Genomic DNA, 18696 nt, shown 5'->3' on the forward strand with positions numbered 1-18696 from the left:
CAGCTGTCACCGCTCAGTCCCCCAGGCTGTGTGGCTTGTTCAGATCGCCCTGAGAGGTGCTACAGTGCCATCAGCAAGGGTGCCAGTGCAGCTGATAAACCAGAAAGCCCCCACGGCCTCTGCAGTGAAGGAGACTCCTCTTCCCTTGCGTCCGGCCAGTAGACTTTGTGTCCAGAGCTCGGCCCCAGCTCCTCCTCTGGCCCCCAGGTGGGGAATGCAGGACACTGCCTGCCTCCTGTACCCTCACCCATGCAGCCTCTGACTTACTGGCCCTGGCACTATTCACCAGGGAAGCGGGGAGACCCACGAGGCTTTATCTTTCAGGACCCACTGTGCGACTGGGACAAAACATGCCACTGCCACATCCTTGGCCCCGGCTGGTCTTCACCAGAGTCCCTCTGTACCACATACTTCGCTCTCTCACCAGCTGGGAGACATTCTGCTTATTTTCCCCTAACCACTCAGAAAACATGCACCCACACCTACCTGCATAAAATTTAAAACAAAAACAAACAACATGACAACAACAAACAGAACGCTGCTGACCACTTGCCCTCGTGAGGCATCTCCCCTTTCCTCTACCACCTTACCTGCCCCAAGGCCCTCACCTCCATGATCATTCCAGCTGTGCCATCAACAGCACTACATGATGGCAATCCCCAGAGAGCTCTCAAGGCTCTTCCGCTCCGGCGAACACGCGTGGCATCCTCGTGTTTTCATTCCTGGGGCAGCCTGACGCTACAAGAAGCTCTAAACAGGCAGCAGACAAGCCCAGGAGCCGGAGGCAGGGACTTGGATATTAGGAGCATCTCTGTTGCCCCTAAGGGCAGGCAGCTCCCTTCCTGGGTCTGATTTTCCTCTGTAGCACTGGTCATGCCAAGTGCACAAGGCAGGAAGGAATCAGTCCTGGACCCCCAGCTCAGCCTTGACAGGAGGGGAACAGAGGGAGAGAGGACAATATGTGTGTCTGCGAGCTGTAGGAAAAATCCAAGGCAGGGGTTAGACAAGGACTGCGGGTAACTCACTCCAGCCCCCAACCACATGCTGCAAAACCCGGTGCTCTTGCCTGTTTCAGAATTTCAGCATCTGTGAGGCGTTGAATGGGGTAGTGGCTGCCTGGAAACCAGATTCCTGGCTTCCTGGCAGGAACACATGTTGTATTTGAATTGAAAAGGCCATTTTTCCTTTCTGGTGTGTGCGTGTGAACGTGTGTGCAGGTGTAGATGTGTACGTGCCCGTGCACGAGAGCTGGCCTGTGTCTGGCATGCACCTGGGTCTCCATGTGCAAACAGTTCAGGACTGGAATGTGCGTGCCTCCATCTCCATGTGATTTGTACCACGTGTGGCGATGAGGATTTGGTAGATGAGAAACGGTCTCCTGTTTTCCCACGTGGGATCTGTCAACAGGCCCGTGTGTTATAGGTGTCTGGGCCTATGAGGAGAACATGGGATGTAAGCGTATACCTATGGCATCAGATAATTAGGTGTTGGATCCATCACCAAGAGGCTGTTATCCCCATCAGCTTTGTGGGGACGAGGCAGTTCTTGGGCATGAGAATAGGTTTTGCTGGTCCCTCAATACACTTTTACTCACTCTCCCAGCCAAGGGTGGCCCACCTGCCAGCTTTTGGGTACGGGATGCATCCCTAGAACAGGAACAGGGTGCACAGTGACCGAATTTGCAGCCTTGGTCTCATTAGCTCCAAGACCTTACAATCAAGCAAAGAGTACGTGACGGTGATGACACCGCCTTGCATTTGCTTAGTACTTTAAGTGCCTTCACCTGTCTTTTTCATTCAGCTAATAAGCAAAGACTTCTTGCAGACGTGGCCACTGTAAGGTCGGATCTTAACAAACGGCACCGCGAAACAGAGGAAAGCTTCAAGTGAGCTTTATTAGGGAGCGCTCCGGGGCGAGGTTCACTGGTCCAAGAGAAAGGGGCCAGAGAAGTCGCACCCAGGCGAGGGTTGGGCAAGATTTTATAGGGGAAGAAGGGAAAGGGGTGTGGTGAGTCTGGGAGGGCGCAGGGTATTCCTTATTTGGTGGTCTTTTCGGTTATCCTGGGGGACCTCGAAAGGCGGGAAGGCTGCGCCGGGTTCAAAGTCCCCAGGTCAGTTCCTGGAACTGGGTGGTCCGGAATGTCTCCAGGGCAGTTTCTGGAACTGGGTGGTCCGGAGAACTTCGGTCTGATGCAACCTGTGATCTGATTGTGTTCCCCTGCCTCGGGCCAGTTGGCCTTACAGCCACTGCTGGGAACAGGTGGGCCACGGGGGTGACGTTATTCCTACTTCTGTCACGTAGTTTGTTGGATGAGAACCAGAACTGGAATTCAGGGGCCCCCCACCCACCCATGCTGAGAGCTTCTGCACCCCTCCTCTGGGAGTGTCTACTAGCACCTGTCTGTCCGCGGATGCACCCCTGAGAAGGTGCCATGTACGTGCCTGCACAGGGGTCCTCAGGATCCCGTGCGAGGCCCTGAGGACCTCTCTGAGATGCGACTGCTCTCCCTACAGAGTGGCGACAAGGAAGCGGGGCGAGGATGATCCTGCAGGATGAAGACATCACCACCAAGATTGAGAACGACTGGAAGAGACTGAACACCGTGGCGCATTACCAGGTGAGGTGACCGTGGAGTGGAGAGGGGCTAGCAAACTGGGCAGCCAGGTCCCTGGGAGTCTCAGTCCTTGAATAGCAGGGCTGCCCTGAGGCTCTTACCAAGCCCTAAATCCACTTCTTCACCAGCACTGCCTGTGCCCTTAGTGACCCAGGGAAAACGTGGCCCCCAGCCAGGAAACCCTGACCTCCTTGGAGATAGGTTGCCAGGTGCATGCTTCCCACAGGGCACAGGCACAGACCCTGTGGTACCCGGAGTTTAAGGCTGGGTGCTCCCCCAGGGAAGCATCAAGACAGAGGGTGCTGGTGAGAAGCTCTTGCCAGAGTTGCTCCAAGAGTGAACCCCAACATAGACTACGATTCTGTATTCAGATCTGTCGTGCTGCGTCAAAGGAAAGCTGACAGCCTCCTTGGTCCCCTGGTTCTCGGTGAGGCACTGATTGCCCCTGAGGACCACGTTCATCCTGGCTTGTCCTGACTTCCTGGGGTGGCAGAGTTTCTGTGCCCAGGCCCTCACCTGCCTTTTCCCGGTAGGTGCCGGATGGTTCTGTGGTGGCTTTAGTGTCCAAGCAGGTGACAGCCTACAATGCAGTGAACAACTCCACCGTCTCCAGGACCTCGGCAAGTAAATACGGTGAGTTCACTGAACCATTCTGGGGAGGAGAGGATGCCCTGAGCAGCTGTTGTCATTGCTGGCAGCACTGCTGGAAGGCAGCAGACGCCCGGGATGGGGCACGGGGGTGGGGAGTGGGTGGGGGGAGTCAGGCAGGCTGGCCACCAGAGAGGAACTCTGGCCTGGAAAGGAGGCTTCTGGTTCCGAGCAGGGGCTCTGATGCAGGCGCAGGACCTTCATCCTCAAAAACAAGAAGAAAGTCTAACCTTCCTGAGCATCCTACAGTCTCTAAGATGCTTTCACACTCGTGATAACTCTTTATCAAACGTCAGGTTCATAATAATCAGTGAATTAAATAATTATTATTTCCCCCTCTTATGCAGATTAGCGAATTATAACTCAGATGCACAGAGGCTAGATGACGTGTAAAGGTCACACGCTATGAAGCACTGGAGGGAAGGTACAGACCCAGGTCTCTGCTCCTCGGGGTGGGGAAAAGGGCACAGGACGTGGGCTGGAAGCCTGGAGTGCCTTCTTACCAGCAAAAACGGGGATTGCAAAAACTACCAACTTCACGGGATGGTTCTGGGAAATCTATAGAAGACAACATAGAACGGTACCCGCACACAGTGGGGCTTGCCTCTTAACACTCATCTCACCACACCTCACGTTTCAGCAATTAAGTGGGAGGAATTGGTCCAGGCGAGAGGGGTGGATGAAGGTACACAAGTGACAGGGCGATCACTAAGCTGGTCAGCCGTCGTCTGGGGAGACAGGAGCCCTGCTCTTCCATTGGTACCCAGCTGGCTGCACAGAGCACACCCCGAGACTTGAGAGCTCTCGTGAGGAAAGCGTAAAAAAGGACAAGCTTCTATTTTTACAAATTGAGTAACAAGGGCTGGAGATGCAAGTGCAGGAGGGAGGGGAATCCGAGTGGGTGGAGGAGCCACAGAGAGTTTCCGGAGGTGGTGGGAGAGCGCCCCAGATTCAGGAACGGATGGAAGCGAGGCAAGGTGACAGCGCCTGCCAATGCAGGAAGGATCGGAGCTGGCCTTGGCTGGAGCCGAGGTGTGTCGTGAGTGATGGGCCGGAAGGCTGGGTGGCCTTACCCGCGCGGGGTCCTTGCGTTGGCAGAAAACATGATCCGGTACACGGGCAGCCCTGACAGCCTCCGCTCACGCACACCCATGATCACCCCTGACCTGGAGAGTGGCGTCAAGATGTGGCACCTGGTGAAGAACCACGAGCACGGGGACCAGAAGGAGGGTGACCGGGGGAGCAAGATGGTGTCTGAAATCTATCTGACACGACTGCTGGCCACTAAGGTATGGGACTTCAGACAGGTTGCGGGGCACCTGTGGGTTATGGGATGGGACTGCCTCACCTCAGAGAAATGCCAGAGCTGGCAAATCCCTAGCATCTCTGCTGGTGCCCCCCGCTCATCCATTCACGCACGCGCTGCTGGTCAGTGCCGGTCTCTTTCCCAGCACAGAGCCTCAGAATCCTCCTCAACCCACTGCTGCAGCCAACCCCACCCATACTGGATCCGTGAACCAGGATTAGAAACGGTGCCTGGAAAGTCACTGATGGAGCCCCAATTCCCATCACGACACCCCAGAGAAGTAGTCATTCTTCCGTTAGGCGTGGCAGAAGACTGAATACACGTGATTAGTGTCTCTCTATTTGAGCGAGGGCAAGAGAAGGGACGGAATTAAAACTTCTGACGGCATGCCAGCACGGGGTTGGCTGCAGCACTGGGTTGAGGAGGATTCTGAGGCTCTGTGCTGGGAAAGAGACCGGCACTGACCAGCAGCGCGTGCGTGAATGGATGAGGGGGGGGGCACCAGCAGAGATGCTAGGGATTTGCCAGCTGTGGCATTTCTCTGAGGTGAGGCAGTCCCATCCCAGTTAGTCCCTCACTCCCGAGACTGGCCTCGGCTCTGCTCTCTGCAGAGGCAAATGAGTAACTGTGCATTAGCCGGCGTGAATAACGCCTAAACAGAACCAGCAGATTGTGTTTGTCTGCTCTGACCGAGTGAGTTGTTCATTAGCATTTGTGAAAAGTGCTAAAATAACACCATCAAAGGGTGTTAAACCAAACCGAGTTGTTGGCAGAGGAAGCCTTCCTTAGGTCCAGTTATCGGTGTTATATCTATTTTCTACGTGCCGGGGAAATGTAAAGCTGCTCGAGACAGATGCAGGCAGGCAGGGGGAGGGTGCAGATTTCACATATGCACTTGCAGGATTTCACCCAAGCAGGCGTGGCTGTGCGCTGTCCTCCCTTCCGCCCGCCATCTGGGAGGCCAGTCGATCTCAAAACCCAGCCTCAGGGCTTCCCTGGTGGCGCAGTGGTCGAGAGTCCGCCTGCCGATGCAGGGGACATGGGTTCATGCCCCGGTCCGGGAGGATCCCACATGCCGCGGAGCGGCTAGGCCCGTGAACCGTGGCCACTGAGCCTGCGCGTCCGGTGCCTGTGCTCCGCAACGGGAGAGGCCCCAACAGTGAGAGGCCTGCGTACCGCAAAAAAAAAACCAAAAGCAAAAACAAAGCCTCAGAGCTCACGGGGCAGGCGAGCTGTGTCTGAACCTGCGCCCTTCTCCGCAGGGCACACTGCAGAAGTTTGTGGACGACCTCTTCGAGACCATCTTCAGCACGGCGCACCGCGGCTCCGCCCTGCCCCTGGCGATCAAGTACATGTTTGACTTTCTGGATGAGCAGGCGGACAAACACGGCATCCACGACCCGCACGTCCGCCACACCTGGAAGAGCAACTGGTGAGTGAGGGGCGAGCAGAGCATGAATCAGGAGAGGCCAGCCCGGAGTCCATGAGCTCAGGCGGGCTTCAGGCCTTGCAGAGGGGGAGAGGGGCTGGGGTCCACCTCCCCAGCAGGGACTCTAAGCAGGCGCTCTCCTGGGGCCTTCACCTCCTCCCCGATTATTTTGTGTGCTCACTTCCCTTCCCTCTAGTCAAACCATCCTTCTTTCCTATCAATCAATCAGTCAGTAACCATTTAACCAACTAAATGAGCAAAAATGAACATGGCAGATGTGGCAGCCAGGTGGCTCTCACATCCAGGTCCCTCCCCTGTGCCTGACACTATGTTAGACCCTGAGGCTTCTGCCCTCCGTGGGCTGACAGTCACGGGTAAGAGACAGGAGGGCAGCTGTTCGGACAGAGAGGCACATGCGACAGGAGGGGATGCATGTGTGCAGCTAGCTGGACTGTAGAGGGGCAGCATCTCACAGCGACTCTTAAGTGGAGCCTGAAGCACGTCTAGGAGTGACCTAGGTGAACGAGGAGAGTTTCCATTCTATTCAAGAAGTGGTCTTCCCTTTCCACAAACCCCCTTCCCAAACTCCCTTTGGGGAAGGGACCGTCCCATAACTACTGTGTCTTTGAGACAAGGGGATCCTCTAAGTAAATGACCCTCTCGGTGTCTCACCATGGTCCCCTCTCTCCTTTAGCATATATACCATCCTTTCCCTTCGTTTGTGTGTCAGTTGTGTTTCTGTCTGAGACTGCGAGGTCAGACATCAGTATTCAGCTCTTGTGATGGAACCTTGCAGAAAGCTGGGACTCAATAAATATTGATGAAGATGCAGGGCCAAGACGGTCTCTTCTTGAGAGTTCTACCTGGGATAAAGCTGCCTTATATCTGGCGCCTTCAGTTCCAGAATCCCTTCCCAGTAGTTGTACACGGTCCCTGTCCTGGGGTGCTCTTCCCTGGAGCATTCTTGCAAAGCAGCAGGAGCCCGCCGCCCAGCCCCCACCAACTGCTAGGACTGGCTGGCATGGTACTAGGGCTCAGCCAGGTGCCCTGACAACCGGCCCCAAGCCCCAAGCCAAAACCTAGACTTAGGCAGGAGCCAGCCTGTGGCACTGAAACGTTATTTAACGTCGGATGCTCTGGCTTTCTCCTCTCTTTCACCTGAAGCATAGCGCGTCGCTACTAAAGTTGGGAAATCAGGCAGGTACAGAGCTTTGGGCCATAGAGCTGGAGAGTAGGGTTTGCTCCCACAGTAGTTCTGGGTGAGAGAGGATCTTGCACCGTGGAGCTCTTGCAAATCTCTCTGAAATAAGACTCTTAGACTCTGCATTCCCCATCTAGCACAGTACACTGGGTGAAGGCTGTTCTCTCCTCTGAAAGGCCTGCAGGTCTTGTGCCTCCCAGTGCCTGCCTCTAGGTAAGATTGCATTGCATTCTGCCCACCTTTTTAGCATGACTCCGCAGAGCTGTTCCAAGGGCATGCCCCTGATCTACCCAGTCTGCTTCTCTCTGCCACCAGGTCTTCCTACTTACCACCCCAGTTAAATGTCTGCAGCCTTCAGAATTCAAGGAGTGCCCTGCCCAGACCTTATCCAGGTGCTGGGAGAGCTGGTATTTCCAAAACATCCCCCCCTTGTTCTTGTAGCCCTTTACAAGTACATCCCCCTGAAATGGTATCGAAACCATTTGTTTTCAGCTCATACCTCCCGCTGGGGTAAGGTAAGGGCACCTCCAACGATGAGATGCCAAAAAGTTCTTGGAGGGAGGGCAGAACCTTCCTTCCTGCCCGCTCTTCCAAGTGCCAGGTGTTACCGTAACAAGCTCCAGTGTCTGTCAGGGAAGGAAAGCCCAGGCAGTAGACAGCGGTACCAGCTCTCCCCAGAGGACACACTCCCCTGACCCTGATCGTGGCCGCCTGGGCAAGACGAAGTTAGCCCAGGAATTATGAAGTCTGCATATTGACTTAAGAGTTAATTGTCCCTGATTGAAAAGAGAGTGCTTCTTTATTCCTAGCCAAAGTTGTTAGCTCACCCTCTCCCCTACTACCTTCCTCCGCATTCCCCTGCCTTTTCTCCTTTAAATAAACCTCCTACTCATTTAGCCTGAGTGGCTGCAATCAACCAGAGATTAGTGCCACCGCTAATGTTAATAATATGCAAAAACTTCATCAGGCAGGAGCTGCTGTGGCTTCCCTGTCAGCACAACTGGCTGAAGGAAGGGGAATGTTGGGGAGAAACAACCATGCAGCAAATATGGGCTCCCGGAGTCCCTTTCCAGGTGGGACTTCCGGAAACGCGAAGATGTAGACCGGAGATTTCATCAGCTGGGCAGCCGGGAGTCCTTCATCCGGGGCTCTGAGCCCAGCTCTCACGGTCTCCCCTGGACAGTTGCAGTGACCCTGACTTTCCCCTGAGTGTCAGAACTTTCTGTACCGTCCCTTTATTTCCTCTTCTGGATTTCCCAGGATGAAACAAGTGCATCTTACCATTGTTAGACCTCGGTGCTGCCTGCACGGCACACTTTGTGGGAACGTAATAAATACTTGTTGACTGACTGGCAGTCTTGAATATGAGGCCCTACTGTATTTTAGCCTCTGTTGTATGTGCGTGCTGGCTGCTGGGAGATACAACAAATATAGAGATCTTGTTCTTGCTGGATTGAAATCATGTAATTCAAAAGAGTTTAAGTTGTAAGAGGCAAGCCAAACACACGCAAACATTGTTAACTATTATTACCAACCTTGAGGACAGCAACCAAGCAACAGTAAAGCATCAGGGCACATAGCAGGAGGTGACGGTTGGACGCAGAGGGAGGGGAGATGCGTGGTCCCTTGCTGGGTGCCACCCCATTTCCTGACCTGCGTCTCCACAGGCTGGATGGAAGCCACGGAATCTGAGAGCCAGCAGAGTCCAGTCAAAAGGGGCAGGTGGGCAGGTTTTGCCTGATGCCTCGGGACCCTTTCTAGCAACAGACAGGTGGCTCCGATAGCAGACGGCGCTGCAGGTTTCATCTCCTCTTTGTCTTTGGCTCACTCCCCTTCGGCAGTACCTTCCTCTCCTCTTCCTTCAGCTTTTCATCTGCATCTCTAATACTGAGACCATTAAGTGTCGTCCTCTCTGGGAAGACTTTCCAGATAACGCCCCTCTGGGTAGACTTGCTCACACCTCCCTGGCTCCCACACTGGACCCCACCCATCCTTCAGGTCCAACACCCAAAGTTCGTGATTGCACATCTGACATCGCCACGAGCCCAGTGGTATGCAGACTTCTGCAGGACAGGGGATGGGTCTTATTCACACTGGACCCCCAGTTGCTAGCATAGCTCCTGGTATACAGCAGGTGCTAACTGGAAGAAAGTGAGGGGAAGGAGGGAACACAACGGGGCAGGTGAGAGGCCGGGAGTGGGGTCTGTTCAGCCTGCCCGCTTAGGGATGGGAATCAGTTAGCTCCACTTGAACTGTTCAGTGCCAGGGCTCTCACCACGTAGGAATAAGCCCACACGACCAGGCAGGAAGGGCGTGGCTTCTTCCAGTCATACAGTAGAGGGCAGAGAATAAGATACAAAGCCCAGGTTCCAGGCTATTTAAGGTCTGCCAACCAGACATGCCTTGTATCTGTGGCATAGGGGGCAGACAGTGGAATAGAGAGTCAGAAATTCCATTTTCTAGTACCTGTCATGGCTGCCTCGGACCCCAAAGCCTTGTGTTCTCAGGGCAGACGCTGAGTCCTGTGGTCCAGGCTGGGCGTCGAGCCCTCCAGGGCCCATCAACGCCGTGTCTCCGAACAGATTGTTCAACCTTGCTGATCTCCACGTCCCCGGAAAGTGAACTGATGACATAGAGAAGGCCCCTCAGAACCCTCGCTTCCCAGCCTTTTCTCTTTCTCCAGGGAGCTCTCTAGGTCAGTGTACAGAGCCCCCTGCCCCCAGCTCCCCTGACCATCTGCCTCTTCCCCCCACAGCCTGCCCCTGAGGTTTTGGGTCAACATGATCAAGAACCCCCAGTTTGTGTTTGACATCCACAAGAGCAGCATCACTGACGCCTGCCTGTCGGTGGTGGCCCAGACCTTCATGGACTCCTGTTCCACGTCGGAGCACCGGCTGGGCAAGGACTCGCCCTCCAACAAGCTGCTCTACGCCAAGGACATCCCTAGCTACAAGAACTGGGTGGAGAGGTGAGTGCTGGGCCGGGGAGCCCAGGTAGGCCCTGGGCCGCAGCAGGCAACTTCCTTGGTGGATGTGGGACCCCTTCCTTCCCCTCCACAATGGGCAGGGCTTGCAGACTGGTCCCGCACGAAGCCCCAGCCTGCAGTGGTGACACCCACAGCCCACGGACCCAGTACTGTCAGCTGAAACAAGAATGGGACATGGCTAGAAGTTGCCACTGAGCTCTGCTCCCCTGCATGGAGGGCCCAGCTCTTTCTAGGCCCAGGAAGGAAACAGGGTTCCCTGCTCTGATGCCCACTAAAAAACGAAAAAAAAAAAAACAGACTCCAAGGGACCAAATAGCATCCTGCCACAGGCGGGCTGGAGGCCTGTCCCCGTCTGCCCCTGTCCATCTGGCAGTTCTTCCAGTGTCCTGTGGGGACGTCCTTGTCACACCGAACAGCTTCGCACAGTCCCAGTCCCCTGACTGTCAGCACGATGAACTCTTGATGCCCGGGCCCTGACGGTGCCTTCCCAGCCATAGTGGCCCTAACCTAATCCAGTCTCAGCCGTGCACCTGTGATGGGAGGGCCACCTGTGCGTTGTGCAGCTGGGTTCCTCTGGGTACAAAGCTAACTCACGGTAAAGAACGTTCATGGCTTGTCTGGGCTGTATCAGCTCCATATGCCAAGCGCCTGAGCTAAACAAACAACCAGCTGAAAGTCTATTTATTTATTCATCACAGTAGCTCCGGAATATAAGAGGACTTTATAAGCTCATTTTGTGCCCATGAAGGTGAAGAACTATGCATACAGAATGGTTGAGTCAAATCCGTCCAAGATGACTCAAGTGGCCAAGAGAAAAGCAGATCCCCAGACTCAGCTGACTCCCAAAGCTCTTGTCTACAGTTTATGATACTTTTAGACACAGGGCTTTTGCCAACCCATATGGTTGGTGTCTGTGTGAATTAAGGCAGGTGCCCCTTCCTACCAGACGATGTGGCCCCATGCCAGGATGCCTGGTTTGTTGAGTGACAGGCTAGCCGTCAGTCCTAGCTCACCCTCTCAACCAAGCACCTTTGTGCAGTGAACAACCTGCACACCTCTACATGGCGGTCTTGATGTTAGAGTCCCTCTCTCTTCTAAGTAGCTGAAAGATAGGAAACCTGGATGGAAACTCAGATTTGGTGCTTTTTTGAAGAGACAGAGACCAGAAATTGTTCTCGACTGAGACAAAATGAACAATATTGTTTCACCCATGGAAGAGAGACAGTCTCCATCTTTATAGTTGAAAATTGCCTTCCCTTTTTACAGAGGGAATAACCGAGAGTGGGGTGGGATCCTGGCCACCCCAGTAACACGGTTCTGCTGGAAGAATTGCATTTTGTTTTCCCCCTCCCTCTGTTCTTTGGTATCTCCCCCACCCCTTCCTGCTGGTACATGTGGTGGGCTTCCAGCCTCGGCTGTCAGAGAGACAGCTCACTCTTTTGTCCTCGTATCTGATTATGTCTGAGTTACCAAAGAGGCTCTTACCTCCCCCTGCGTTGACAGTGGCTCATTCTTCTGACAACAGAGCCGCCAGGAGGAGCAAGCTCTCCTGTGTGGTCAGCTGGCTCTTCAGCAAAGAGAGAGAAGAAAGAGGCAGCAGCTGGGCTCTGGTCATCCCTGTCCCGGTGCAGTGTCACTGCAATGGGACCTCGGGCAGGGAGTGGGACCTCGGGCAGGGAGGGAGAAAGCCGGGATGTGAAGGGCTAGGAGCATTTATGAAACAACTGTGTAGAGGATACTTCCCCAGAATGGCCCGGTTAGTCAGAGGTGAGAATAACGCACATGCCGGGCTAATGGTCTCCCTTTCACTTGGTGCTAAATGAGATTTGTGCCACACAGCTGCTATAGCTCACAAGTAACCCCAGTCCATTTGGTTATTTTTAGGAGTGCCTCGATGGTCTCCACTTCTTATCCCGCCCGTTTTTTAACAACCAAAGGCACTCTCAGGAAAGTCATCTCTCACTTGCTTGGGGTCCCAAATCATTTCTCCTCCCCTTCTGGGATGAGGGTACAGAGACAGAGGGGTTGGGAAACAGCTAGGTCTGGAGATCAAGCCTAGAGTGCTTCTTCCCTCGGTGGTGAGGGGATCAGTTCCAGTCTCCCCTCCCGAGGAGGCTGGCCTCTGAGCTTGTCTGCTGCTGGGAAATGAAGGCCAGCAGCACAGAGCTTGCTCAGGACCCACAGCCAGCCTGCTCGCCCACCTTGGCCTGCCGAGGGCATGGGCAGCCTCCAGTTCAGAAGAACGATGGTAGAAGGCCCTTTTCTTGTGGCCAGGGCTTGCCCACTTCTGATTTCGATGTTCGGTTGCTGTGAGCGTGCAGACAGCGCACACAGGGCCCAGGCTCACTGCCTCGGTGCCGTAGAGCGTGCCCTGCGCACATCTGGGGGAGGGCCTGCCGTCCTCACAGCTGAGAAACAGGGTTTATCCTGGTGGCCCTCTCTATAGGGGGGTGGGAAGCATACGGCTTCAGGAGTCCTCGCTAACTCTGTTGGTTGAGCAGCCCAAGTCACTCTAGCATACCTAAGCAGGCTTTACCTCCTAGAAGTTCTTCATCTACCCATCCCCCCACCATCCCCTCCCATTCTCCCACTCATCCTCCCACCCCACATCCCTCCCATCCTTCTGCTTGTCCTCTCATCCATCCTCCATCCCATTCCCGCCTCCACATACCTTGCAATGCTTGTGGTTGGTGGCCTCACTGCAGACTCCCAGTCTTTGCTGCCTCCATTCCAAGTATTAGGGGTTTTGCTTACGGCCACATCTAGCGAAAGGGAGAAGAATCTCTTGGTTCCGCGGTAGCAACCAACTGCTACCCTCATCCTAGCCAGCAGAACTCAACAGTGTCGTCACCAGACTGGTGTGTCATGAGCAGCAGAAATCTGTTTCTCTGTCAACAGCAGCACGCGGTTCCCGTTAGAGTGGTTGCCTCTCACTTTAAGTTGGAGTTAACCCCGCGGCAACCGCAGCCTCCCCCACCTGCAGCCACAGGTTTTCCACGTAGCAGTGAATGGAACGGAGCCACAGATGGGCCCCTGGGAATCGGACCGGGGCATGCCACTCGCTGAGATGCCATCTCTCACCTGTGTCACACACGAAACAGGCCAGGAATCTTGAATATTTAAAAACGCCTCCTAAAGAAGCCATCCATTCCAAATATAAAACCTGTGACGGTTCACCCTGGGAGCAATACTGGAGGTGAAGTATGGGCATCTCATTAACTTACTCATCCATCCATGGGTCATTTACGGTGTCCATCGTGGGCGCACTGGACGCTCGGGATGGATTAGACTTGATCCTTCCCTTGTGGCCCTCATCATGGTCAAGGAGGACACACAGACAGGCCCTCAGCAAGCCCCATCAGCTGTGGGGACTCAGGGAGCAACGTCCTGATTCTGCTGGGCCCGGGGAGGTCAGTGAATGAACGAACACAGGGGAAAAGACTTTTACGCAGGAGCTTGAAAAGTATCTATACATCAGAGCCTTGGGCTCTAAATGTCCTTCACGTCTGCACCTTCATCCTTGAGGTGTTTGAAGGGATGAGGCTCTTCTTGTCTAAGAGTCCAGGGCATTGGAGACCACCTTCTCGATCACTGGGGCCATCCTGAAGGCAGAGATGGGGTGCCCACCACTACACACTGGGTGCGTCTCACAGAAGCACATGAATGTAAAACACTGCAGACTGGGCAACAGCAGAGAATCCAGCTCTCTGGGGCCCTGCAGCTCCTGAGGACCGGCATCAGGACCACGGTGGGGCTGGCCTCCCACCTGGTTCCCTTCTGGAGAAGGGCTCGCCTGCAGGAGGACATCCCATGGGAGCGAGTTCAAGCACAGGAGCCCAGGCTGACCCTTCCTTTCGTCACTGCACAGCGAGCTGATACGAGCACTCGTGTGAAGTTCATTAACGGGACGTAATTGCATGCTTCACAATCAACAAGGCTGCTCGGCGGCAGAGCCCAGCGCAAAGCCCCAGCACAGCAGGCGCTCGAGGAAGCAGTTGTGCACACAGCGCAGCGATGCCGGAGCGGCAGGGCCGCTGTCAGGCTCGAGGGGTGCTGGCCAGGGAGTGGGGCTGGGCAGAGCCCTGGAGAGGAGCAGGGAGAGGTCGAGGCAAGGGCAGCAGAGGCCGGCAGGGGCGGTGGGCCCACTTAGCTCCAGGCGGGGCTTGGGGTGAGGATGGGCCGAATGTCAGCAGACCTCAAGCCCCACACTCCTCTAGGACGTCAGACCGCCCAGAGCCACTCAGCTCAGCCATTTAGAACTTGCTGAAGGTGGGGACATGCGGTCGGTCGATCCACTCGTAGGCTTGTGTGTGGCACCGACGTGCGCTGGCCCCATCCAGCGCCCTCTGCACACAGGCAGCAGAGGAGGGGCGGGTTGCCCCGTGCAGACCTGACCTCACTGTGAGCGGGAATCACGCAGCGCACGTCCAGGCCGTCTGCCCCCATGACTGCAGGTGAGGAGTTAGACCCCTGCCCTCCCACACTCCCCTCTCAACCCCACCTCACACCCTCTCCCTCTCTTTCTCACACAGACTCATTTTCTGTATGTCCTCTCTGGAGCAAAGGACTGGGCTTTTAGTGCGGTAAAGGCACGCAATTGCGAAGGGACAGAGTGCCGGGCGACTGCTGTTTCCCATGAAGACAGTGGTCCCTGACCTGGGCTCTGAGGCCCCTCACAACCATTAAGGTCGCAGTAGTAGGCCTCATGCTGTTTGCAGAAAGCCTGACAGAGCCGTCCACCCGCCTGTAAGGTTTCAGGAGCAAGCAACGGGGAGGGCAGGGGTCTTTGCCGTCCACCCGCCTGTAAGGTTGCAGCAGCAAGCAACGGGGAGGGCAGGGGTCTTTGCCGTCCACCCGCCTGTAAGGTTGCAGCAGCAAGCAACGGGGAGGGCAGGGGTCTTTGCCGTCCACCTGCCTGTAAGGTTTCAGCAGCAAGTAACGGGAAGGGCAGGGGTCTTTGCTCCTGATGATGGTCACGTCCCATCGGGATCCTGGGGTTTTCCTCAAGGTCAGTAGGTCTGGCTGTCCGTGGTGACACGGTGAAACTGTCTGGAGGAAACTCTGGGCCCGGCCATGTTGCCAGAGCTGCGTCTGGCTGCTGGCCATGACACAGAAGCGAGAGGCTCGTTTGTTCCTGTTTCCTCCCCACCATACGACCTGTGGACGTGACCCTTTGCCGGACAAATGTATTTGCTCACTAGGCATGGAGTCGCGAGGGGACGATGGCACAAATCTCCTTAGGAGTGGCGAGGTTGGGGCCACCACTGACGCCCTGGTTCTCTGCTATCAAAGGGAACATTGCATTTATTCCCTTCCAGAAATAGAGGCAATGCATCGAGTCTCTCCCTGGAACTTGAACACCTGGGATGTCATTACCTGGAACCCTGGGGACCCTAAAGATGTTTTGGGGTGGGAGTCAGGCCTGGAAGAGAGTGGGCTCTTCTGGGATGGAACAGAGGAACCAAAATGAAACAGGACAGGGAGCTGAGGGGCCCAAGGGCTCTGGAGACGAGGGAGGGCGAGGGAAGAGAGGACCCCACACTGAAATAACATCGTGAAGAAAGGAAGTCCAAATGAGCAGGAGGCAGGACAGCCTCCGTGCAGGGCTGTGGCTCCAGTAGGGCGGCCAGCCCACCCCTTGCCGATCCTTGCCGGCCTGGGGATGCCCTGGCGCAAACTGACCTGTCGTTCACGCAGGCCCTTGAGCGAGTGCCACCTCTGATAGTCTGCCACCCAACTCCTGGGCACCTAGGGGCAGAGGTGAAGGTGGGCACAGGACTGAGAGATTTGTGGTCAGCATGGTAAGGGATGCAGAGGGAGAGATGCAGGGCTGAAGTCCAGGGTGAGAATGAACCAGAGCCTCTGAGAATACTCCCTCCACTCACCTGATCAAGCCTTGAGTTCTGGGAACCCAAGGCCTATCATTGTCACCTGCACCTTCCCAGGTGAGAGTGACCCTCCGAAAACTTTGTTCCCCAGCTGCCTCATTTGCCTCACCCTAGTCCCCGCCCTGGTGACTGTCCCCGCCACCCTCCTCTGTCCTAAGCTCCCAGGCTCACTCTCCCCACCGATGAAGCCGCGGGCGTTCACCGTGGGCTGAGCTGGGACACCACAAGGACTCCTGGGCGTGCTGCCCCACGGCCCTGATGCTCCCCCACCCCCCGCCTTTGCAGGTGCCTGGTCTCCTTCCCGTAGCCCACAGCCGAAAGCACCTGTCTTGGGGGGCACCAGGGCCCTTCAGTTCCTCATTAGGAAACGACACAACTCCCCTCTGGTGGGAGAGCTGGGGGTTGCTGCATAAAATGTCAAACTTCAGAAATTAAAAATGTAAATGTTGGCATCTAATTAACCAGTTGACAGGAGTGCACAGCTGCAGGTGACAATGACTGATTGCCTTCTGCCAGCCTCTCCCCGCAAGCGGCCCCCAGCCCCACCCTTCTCCTGGCTAACCTCAGAGAGGGGGGCATCAGGGCAGGGCAACTGCCTAGAAGAGCCTTCAGGCCCCATGGAGGGGATGTCTTGCATCTGTGGGAGGGGGAGTTAGAAGGACACACAAGGCAGACTGGACCACTCTTGCGGGAGCCGGGAGCAAAGCCAGTGCAGGCGATAGTCGCTCCTTCCTCCTGTCCCCATCCTGTCCCCCCTCTGATAGTGTCTGGGTCACCCTCCGAACCCGCTGGCCCCAGACCCGGCGCTGGGAGTTTCCATCTCTCCTCTGCACCGCACACACGGTTCCTCACTCTCATGCCTCGGCAGGTATTACTCGGACATCGGGAAGATGCCGGCCATCAGTGACCAGGACATGAACGCGTACCTGGCTGAGCAGTCCCGGATGCACATGAACGAGTTCAACACCATGAGCGCGCTCTCCGAGATCTTCTCCTACGTGGGCAAGTACAGCGAGGAGGTGAGCCCTGCCCTGCTCGGGGCCCGCTGGGAAGGACTGGGGCAGAGACCCAGAAATCCCTGCCCGGAGCAGCCTGTCAGACACACCCCCTCCCCCACGTCTGCTGGGGAAACTCTACCACCCAGGACTTGAGGGCTGTGCTCTAAAGACAGGGATGCTAGAAACTTACCAGTCTTATCGGTTCTACATTAATCCCTGTTCTTTTCAGATATATAGATCAAGTTATCTCTTTTGTTTTTTTCTCTTTTTCTTTCCTGCTGTTCCCTCTCCTTGATTTTTTCCCTTTCTCTCTCTGATCTAATTATCTTTAAGTAAATAGTTCCCCACTTCCATGGGCAGGTCATAAGGAAAAGAAAAGAATAGAATAGAATAGGATAGAATAGAAAACAAGATGATAGGGTAGGAGAGAATCAGAACAGAATAGATACAGACCAGAGCAGAATGGAGTCTATTTTTAGTTGCTACAGTCCCTAGTTAGGAAACTTCATCTGGGGTCATTGCCCCTGCAGACACTGCCTTCTTTCTGGCCGCACAGAGGTGCCCATGGTTTTCTTGGTCATACCGGTATAGACCAGGTAGGTTCAGAATCCAGGCTCCCCATGTCTGAGCAGCAGCATAGCTGCCTTGTGAGTGGAAGACAGTAACAGGAGCTGAAGCCAGGGCCCCGGGTTTTCTGCTTCCTCCCAGCCTCACTCCTGAGGGAGGGTCTAGGAACTCTGGATTAAGGAAGGAGCCCCAGCAGGGCCCAGGGCCTGGTGTCCACAGGCCATGAGCAGTATAATGCTGTGAACCTCAAGTGCAGGGCAAGTCAGTGGTGGGTCCTCTAGGGGAGGGACCCCAGAGCCAGCCTACGGGCCAGTGCTAATCCAGGGCAGTTTCCACGTGTCTGTGGCCGCGTGACAAGTGAGGACGATGTACAGTAGGCCAATACATGAGTGCCACTGTCTCATCTTGCAAAGGCCTGTCCCTTAGTCTGCAAGTTCACTCGTCTACGGTTAGTATTAAAACGTCCCATCTTTATGAAATGTTGGGGCCAGTCACTGGTGGTCCTCGGCCAGCTAAGAAGTTGGCAACTCGCTTGGTCTCCCCAATTAAAAATTTATTAACTGGGCCAGGACGTCCAAAGCTCTGGGACCCTCCCTTCAAGCCTTCAGCCTCCTCTCCCCTCCCTGCTCCCTCAGACCCCAGGACCCGCAGAGAGCAGCCCTGCCGTCACATGCCCCTGCTGGAGCCAGCATTGTGTGATGGGCGCTCCCACATGTCACGTGACTTTATCCCCTCTCCTGGAGCAGCCCGAGAGGGAGTCACACGTCCCATCTCATTGTACACATGAGGAAATGAGGGCTCAGAGAGGTTACATGTTTTGCCCCACATCACCCGGCCAGAAACTGGTGGAGCCCTTGTTCAATCCTACAGCTCCTGAGTCTGAGCCAGCTTCGAATACATATTCCTTCATGTGTCCACAATTGCTCTGTCGCCGTCCTCCGCCACCCGTGTAATCTCAGCAAAGGCTGTGCAGACATTGTCCCTTGGGTGTCAATGACCAGTAAAGCTTAAGACATAACTCTCCGAGGGATACTGGTTTCTTAACAGGCAAAGGGGAGC

General features: G+C 55.2%; 2 protein-coding genes and 1 long non-coding RNA gene across 7 annotated transcripts in view; 1 reads left to right on the plus strand and 2 right to left on the minus strand.

Annotated features, from left to right (window-relative positions):
- Nucleotides 1-18696, plus strand: part of PLXNA4 (plexin A4) — a 373377-nt gene that overhangs the window by 353963 nt on the left and 718 nt on the right. For all 4 annotated transcript variants that reach the window (XM_032643655.1, XM_032643651.1, XM_032643653.1 and 1 more), the window contains 6 exons: nt 2514-2617; nt 3148-3247; nt 4361-4551; nt 5831-6000; nt 9954-10166; nt 16941-17091. In XM_032643655.1, coding sequence (XP_032499546.1) covers nt 2514-2617; nt 3148-3247; nt 4361-4551; nt 5831-6000; nt 9954-10166; nt 16941-17091 — 929 coding nt within the window. The remainder of the gene's footprint in view (nt 1-2513; nt 2618-3147; nt 3248-4360; nt 4552-5830; nt 6001-9953; nt 10167-16940; nt 17092-18696) is intronic.
- LOC116759653 lies at nt 8669-14253 on the minus strand. 2 transcript variants are annotated; one of them, XR_004351526.1, is made up of 5 exons: nt 13409-14253; nt 12856-12946; nt 11670-11751; nt 9665-9821; nt 8669-8955 (listed from the first exon to the last, which is right to left on the minus strand). It is a non-coding gene; the product is annotated as an uncharacterized LOC116759653 (long non-coding RNA). The 2 variants fall into 2 exon arrangements; XR_004351525.1 differs by having other exon boundaries at nt 8669-9339.
- The window catches only part of LOC116759652, a 151425-nt gene continuing 147788 nt past the window's right edge, over nt 15060-18696 (minus strand). The window contains exons 7-8 of the transcript XR_004351524.1: nt 16999-17066; nt 15060-15932 (exon numbers count right to left, since the gene is read on the minus strand). The gene's annotated coding sequence lies outside the window, so the exon portion shown is untranslated. The remainder of the gene's footprint in view (nt 15933-16998; nt 17067-18696) is intronic.

This window comes from Phocoena sinus, chromosome 9, assembly GCF_008692025.1.
Source record: "Phocoena sinus isolate mPhoSin1 chromosome 9, mPhoSin1.pri, whole genome shotgun sequence".
NCBI classification, from domain to species: domain Eukaryota; kingdom Metazoa; phylum Chordata; class Mammalia; order Artiodactyla; family Phocoenidae; genus Phocoena; species Phocoena sinus.